This window comes from Antrostomus carolinensis, unplaced genomic scaffold (assembly GCF_000700745.2).
Source record: "Antrostomus carolinensis isolate BGI_N321 unplaced genomic scaffold, ASM70074v2 scaffold44125, whole genome shotgun sequence".
NCBI classification, from domain to species: Eukaryota; Metazoa; Chordata; class Aves; order Caprimulgiformes; family Caprimulgidae; genus Antrostomus; species Antrostomus carolinensis.
The window spans coordinates 1-7,406 of record NW_010315223.1 but is presented as its reverse complement, the minus strand read 5'-3'; the positions used below and the strand labels follow the sequence as shown (position 1 = coordinate 7,406).

At 42.8% G+C, this 7,406-nt stretch overlaps 1 protein-coding gene across 1 annotated transcript; it reads right to left on the bottom strand.

Moving 5' to 3' along the window:
* Nucleotides 1–1,879: 1,879 nt before the first annotated feature.
* Nucleotides 1,880–4,277, bottom strand: SRD5A3 (steroid 5 alpha-reductase 3; the record flags this gene model as incomplete). The annotated part of the gene is made up of 4 exons (XM_010167883.2): nucleotides 1,880–2,153; nucleotides 2,681–2,803; nucleotides 3,512–3,706; nucleotides 4,126–4,277. Coding segments are annotated over 4 exons (730 nt in total), but the record flags the coding sequence as incomplete, so codon positions are not given.
* Nucleotides 4,278–7,406: the final 3,129 nt, after the last annotated feature.

Sequence of the window (7,406 nt, the reverse complement as noted above, 5' to 3'; positions counted from 1 at the left end):
CCAGCCCAAACCATTCTATGATTCTAACCCCTTCTGCAGCTCCCAGGTGAGAGGAGCGGGGCAGGACAGTTTCCAAGGAGAGCAGGCGAGCTGAAGCATGTCACTCCCCTGTTCAGAGTTGCCTGCGGCCAGGGAAAGGGCGCTGGAGTTGCCTGCGGGCAGGGAAAGGGCGCTGAGGGACGGAGAGTGAAACAGCTGCATAAGAAGGGAAAAAAATGCCATAGAAACGGCCTGGGCACCTCCAGGTTTATAAAAGCCCAGGTACAAAGCGGCACTTTGGGTATGTGTGACCTGAGGGCTGTGCACCCCAATGCTCTCCCTGGGGACCCCAGGAGGGCCATGGACCCCAATTCTTTCCCCAGGGACCCAAGGAGGGCTGTGCACCCCAGTGCTCTTCCCAGGAACCCAAGGGGGGCTGTGCACCCCAGTGCTTTACCAGGGGCAAAGTGTTCCCTGAGAAGCAGTTAACAGTCTAGTAAACAGGACCAAGAACACCAGTAAAAGGGGAGATGCTGGTAGGCAGGCTCGAGGAGCCTCCTGGGAATCAGTAAAAGAAAACAATATGGAAAGATGCGGTCCCACAACAGGGCTGTTTATGTTCCACAGTGAACTGAAGCTATGGAGGGGCTGATGGAGAGAGGGTTGCGAGAGCCAAGACAGGCAGAACAGTTTTTGCAAAATAATTGCTCATGTTTTGCAAATACATAGCTCAATTTTGAAAAATTACACAAAATGGAAGTAGAAGGTGTAATAAACTCTTTTAATTAGATAATTCTTAAGATATACTTCAGTATATAAAAATTCTTCTCATATACAAAATAATATACGCATGTAAGTAGAGAGCACGCTGAAACACCAGCATCCATCTGCTACATCATGCAAACTGATGATTCACATTCCATGTAATGGAAAGGACCAAAATGGTTAAGTGCAAAAAACCCCTTTGCTGCGTGACATAATCTCCCCAGTAAATAATTTCTTTGCAATGCTTGTCAGGTACTTGTTTCTGTGTGTTCTCTGCCTTGGCAGTTCATTACATCTGCTCTCCCAGGCTGTTTAAAAACCAGTGTAGTCCTGGCTACGGTCATCCTGCATAACTGCCCCCCTCTAACACACGGTGGGGATTCCAGTAACCTGCTACAAAGATGACAGCACCATAACCAAGAACATTAATTTTCTGCAAACTCTTTTCTATTGTCTGTCTAGATAGAGAACCTTCCATGATTTTCCCAGTTTGAGGATAAACAAGGAGTCTTCATCAGTGAATGTAAACACTTTGGTGCAGCAGAGATAATGCAGAGAATGGGTCGGCTTGTCTCCACTGCTGAGCATGAGTCATTCCTCCACCGCGGCTTTCTCCACCGGTTTTTGTGCTTGCAGGTATAAAGCAGTGGCTGCTTTTAATTATCAAAAGGGAAGCACAGAAAGACAATACACAATTTGCCTCCCTCTAAAGCGATTCAGAGAAAAGAGACGAGGAAAAAAACATGATTAAATATTAGACAAGGCATGAAATACAGTAGTTCAAATGATTCCCTGCACCCTCCTTTCAGTACACTGTTTTCACGTGTATGTATCTGGGCTTGCTGCACAACAGCCAAGTGTTTTATGCGTAAGATATAATTATAAAACAGAAAAGAGCTAATTAGCGTCTCTTCAGTTTGAAATAAGGTCTTCAGTAAACCTCTTTTTAGCTTGTACGATATGCAGAGACCTGACACTTCCCCACATAAATTGGTAATGCAGATGAGCTTACCATTAAAATTATGAGCTTTTAAGCTAAAATTAAAGAAAATGTGCGATGTTACCTTGGCTTTAATAAACCATACATCTCTTATTGCCTTACAGAAAACATTTCCCAGTTTGCACTAAAGATATTTTAGAATAAATATTCTAAAAAACAAATGGTATAAATGCTTTTCGATGCTTTGGGTAGGAGCTAAAGTTTTCCTGATAGAACTCGTGACACAAAACAGCAGCCAGTGCCTGGTTAAAAAGAACATACGTCACTACACACCACCACGTCACATTGTGAAATCCAAGCATGATGGCCATGGATACATATATAAGGAGCTCTGCAAAATAATGAGGGCAAGAAACTCTCTCAAACCAGTCTCCAAAAGGTACACTGTGGCTCAGGCTTACAACCTTTCCTGCAAGCAAACAGAAAGAAACTAGTTGAGAACAACATGCATTAAACAAACTTTTATCTTCTAGTCACAATTACAGAACAACATACTCATTAAAGTTATCATCATCATCCACCTCCATCTGATCTGGCAGCTCTGCACTTAACGAAATAAGATGCCACCTCTGTCTGTTTGTGCAAATACAGAGTGAGGAAACCTATTTTTAGCCCACATGGAGACAGAGGGGAGGTCCTTGAGGAGTGGTACAAGCCGTAAGCATTAGCATCTGTCTGTCCTTAGGATACGAGAAGCTAGACCTTCATTTTAAGTTTTATAAAACTATATATACAGATACACATCCCTCCTATTCATCCATCCGACCTCTTTTCCAAACAGACTCATTTAATCTACTGAAAGTGTTACAGAGAGCAACCACAGTACAGGAACTGAAAAATACTCGCGTTTTAAGGTATTAGAAGCGACAGAAGAATATTGAAACAACCAGGAAAAAATTACCTAAGTAAATGGTTGGCAGAAATTAAACATCTTACCTGACTTGCTTTTTCTAAGATTAGCTAGAATCACAAGACATCTGTGTTGGTGAAGAGAGGCCCAAATGTACATCGTAACTCCCACAATGTGATACCAGCAGATCTGCACAGAGAGCTCTTTTCCTGAATTAAATATTTTTCATTAATATACAGCCAGAAAATACTTTTCCAAGCATCATCCCAAAACATTGCATACATTTTTAAATGTTACTGTCTTACAAAATTCTAGTAGTAAGCCTCTAATAGGGGAATAGCAGCTTGGTTGTGAGACTCAGTGGAATGTGTTGACAGAAACAATTAATATAACTCAATTTTTTTCTTAATTAATGGAGACATTACAGTACCGAGGGAGAGCGTGACTGATGCAATGCAGAGCCATGGTGAGTTCTCAGTGGAAAACTAAGGAAGTGGCCAAGACAGCCTTACAAACTCACCTTACAGGAAAGCTTACAACAAAAAAACAAACTCCAATTTTAGAACTCAAGTTGCGTAGTGGCATCTGAGAACCAGTACCTATTACAGTCCTGCATAAGGTATCTCAATGCAAAACTGATCAATCATGATCCTGAAAGTATCTATGCAAGATGTCCTTCAGGAAATAACAGTGATGGTTAATGTGGAAGTATATGTCAGTGTCTGTGTTTGTGTATAATGGTGGTCAATTATGTGATACACTGAAATGTAGTTACTTTGAACTATTCCAGTACGTATTTTTATGTCTCATCAGTTAACACACTTCTCACACAAGCAGCCCTCTATGAAACCATGTGCCACGATGGAAACAAATGTGAGTAAAACTGCATCTTTGGTAATAACTAAGCAGGCACTTACCATTCCTGATGTTAGTAGGCACTTGGCATAGCACAGTTGAGCCAACGGCAATGTAGTAACCCAGTCCAAAGCAATACTGCACAACATGAATGACGCCATCGGAAAACACGCTGGTCCTGAGGCACTCTGCAAGTCTGCGACAACTATGCAGCCAGAGCAGAAAGAGAACCAGGAGCGCAGAGAAACGCTCACTATCTGCTTGCAGATAAAAAATAGCAACTTTGAGACAGACAGGAACAATATAACCCTGACAGTGCTTCAAAAAGGCTATTTTGCCCCTCCCCACAGCAAAATTTTACCCTAATTTTAAATTAACTGAACACTGGGGAAAATATTTGTATATGGGAGGCATTGCCAACCACAGCAAGGTTACTTCTAGAAGGTGCTAACAGCCCTTTCTGCTAAAAGGACTGCTGAAAGCCATCATATCCATAAATTAGAATGATTTCTACCTTGAATAATGGCAAAGGGACTTGGTATTCCAGGAAAGTCACTTGGAGCCTAGTTTAAAAGCAGATGATGAAGTGGCACTTAAAGAATACAAATCCAGCACAGCATGGTAGTGCAGCTTTCGAATATTCATATGGCTGCATTATAGAAGCTGGAGTACTTGCCTGTGTTCTCGCTCCGAGAGTCTCTGCCAAGCGCAAGGTGCATGTGCTGAATCCATGCTGGGAGTGACCCCCCGAGGAACTCAGCTTGGAAAAGCCAGATCAGCAGAGAGCCGTTCCAGAGCACAGAAACCACATAGAAGTGAGTAAACCACCTGTGCAAACAAAAAGGGTCTTCATTAATGTTCTCATCGTTTCTTAATTAGAAACGTAGATGCAGGACATGCTTGCCTAATGGTGAGTATATTCCCTCTTGGTCCCCACATCAGTAAGGAGAGAACTCGGGACTCCAGTGGTACCAAGCAGGAATAACCGTAACGTCTTCTTCCCTCAGTGAAATGCTGCCTGGAATAACCTCTAACTTAGCTACCTTACTAACCATAGCTGCACTGAAGAGGAGAAAGTCTAAACCACACGTTGCAAAGGTATTCCTCAATGCTTACAACTAATCATGATGTGCACAACTTTTTCTTTATAATTTACATCACTGAAAGCACATCCAAATTAATTTTCTGAGTATTTCCAGGCTGTTGCGCCGAGCCAAACTCCTACTTTCCTCAGTTCTAGTGGATGTATTACATGATGTGTTAGACGTTCATAAATGACAAATGCAGATGGTAAAAGGCACCCAGATGTAAATACTCAGCTGTACACTAAAATATTTTGTCCCTCTGCAAATTCAAGGCCTGCAACAACCATATAGAAAAAAAGGAGAGACCACCAATACCACTGGGTGATTACAAGGCAAGACCACATGTCTTTTTGAAGAAAACAAAGAACCCCCAACCCCATAACGCACTTCTGAAAGCACATTATCAATTAGTGAAATGCAAGACATTATGGTCAAGACAAGTAACTGGATGGAGTTAAACAGCCTATGATATCCAGCTCAAACTAGGTGATTCAGGGTTTCCTTTTGCTTTTAAAACTAAAAGCCCTTTTGGCAATGAATAAAAATCAGGACCTCTGGAAACACCTGCAAAGAGATGAACTACATACCATGGGAAGACACTGATGACCTTGTCTTGACAAGGTAACTATTGGTACAAAACTAGGATATCAATAGAGTCAGAGAAGACCATATTTCTCTGGAACATGCATTTCTTTTGGGGAAGTGTAGGGGTAGAATACCCTTGCTTACTGAAACCAAACAAAGTGACCCCCCTACCGAGCAGCTCGGGTATCTCTCAACAGCAATACAGAGGCCAAGTCAGAACCACAGAGGCAGCGAGCACCCTGCACGCTCCAGAGTGCCTTACCCATTAACAGTTGGTAGCCTCTTCAGAGAAGCACTTCTCCTCGGTTCCTTCTGCTACCAAGCAGAGACAGCAACATTTGCTCTACTGATTTGCAACAGCATAAGTAAAATTTAGCCCCTCTCCTTCATTTTCTGCTTAGAAGACACGTAGAACTTGTATATTGATAAAAACCTCACTGCCACCTTCAAGTTTCAAGCCTGCTGTTCTGTAGACTCAGTAGACTTCTGTCTCATCACTCACCCGAAAACTTTCTCCACACACACTGTTTCTCGCTACAAGCACACAAACAAGCCCTGCCAGGTTAGCACGGACATGCCCTGCGAGCTTTCAGCAATCCCAGTTACGCTGGGGATGTATCTGACCTACAGAGGGATCCAGCACTGCAGTAAGTATGTGTGTCATCCCTCAAGGAGAGCAACATTCACTATTTAGCAACTAACCTGAAATGAATCATAATATTTGACAAGATGGAAGGCAAAGTTAAAAAACAAGCCTAGGCCAGTGAAAATACAATGCAAAACAAGACACAGATGAATGGAAACAGAAAATGCCTCAACGGCTACCTTCAGGATCTTCTCTATTCTTTCAGCCTGCACAGTCATGGGTTCACTACTCAAATAATATAATCGCTTTGTAGGTTTTGAGAGCTCGAGACCAATTCCCTGCAAAAGCCACGTTCTCCAGAAACCATCTTCGCTAAGACAGGGTGGTGAGAAATTTCTGTTGGAGAAAGGTCAACTCAAATGAGAAACCACCTTAAGAATGTGGCACTTTGCAGTACACTGCAATTAAGACAGCCTTTACAAGCCCTTATTTTCTCTGAGGGAACCGCAGAGCTTAAACACATCCCTGGTTATTTTCTGTAACCAGACGCTTGATAACCAAGATACTACATTATGACCTTTCCATGAATAACATGCTGTGTCACAAAACTTCAACATTTGGTTTGAAAGCTATGTATGTAAAATGCATCAGTGATAACGAGATTGTTACGTTACGGGCAATCAGATCTTTGGGTTAAGCAGCCTCCCAGTCCTGTCCTGCTGCCCTCACAAGATCCTGTCACACCTGTGTTCAAGTCAAAGGCAAGTTCTAGCTGTGAATCTCGGCTGATGAAAACCAGTGAAATCCCAGTAACTTACAGAAAGCTGTAAATGTCTTTTTTTTTTTTTTTTTAGCTACTGAACATCTACTAAGAGATGCATTTGGATAATGCAGTGGTTCTTCTGCCTTACTACACTGTTCACGCAGGATTCAGAGCATTGTTAACATGTTGTTATTAGTGTCCTAAGTCACATTTTAAAAAGAAACCTTGAAGGAAGAAGACAACTGAGAACTGGTTTAAGGCAGTAAGCCTGCAGTGTATTTGCATAATGACAGTTACACTCCAGAATCCCTATTCCTGGCAGGAAGGTTTGTTCCGCGGACACCGCATGGGATGGGATTCAAGGCTTTTTTTCCAGTTTTTGGGACACACGGACTCTGTATCACAGAATGTTGGGGATTGGAAGGGACCTCAAAAGATCATCTAGTCCAATCCCCCTGCCAGAGCAGGAACCTAAACGAAATTACACAGGAAGGTGTCCAGGCGGGTTTTGAATGTCTCCAGAGAGGGAGACTCCACAACCTCCCTGGGCAGCCTGTTCCAGGGCTCTGTCACCCTCACTGTAAAGAAGTTTCTTCTCAAGTTTAAGCGGAACCTCCTGTGTTCCAGCTCACACCCATTGCTCCTTGTCCTACCATTGGGCATCACTGAGAAGAGCCTGGCTCCATCCTCATGACATTCGCCCTTTACATATTTATAAACATTAATTAGGTCTCCCCTCAGTCTCCTCTTCTCCAAGCTAAAGAGACCCAGCTCCCTCAGCCTTTCATGACTGCGGTTGTCTGTGCTCCTTGGTTCCGCATCTCTGCGAACAGACCAACACTTCTGCAAAAACAAATGAGCCCAAGTCTATAAAAATTGGCGATGCTATCTGCATACGCTGTTTTTTCCCTGCATCGTCAGTGGAATTAATGGACACG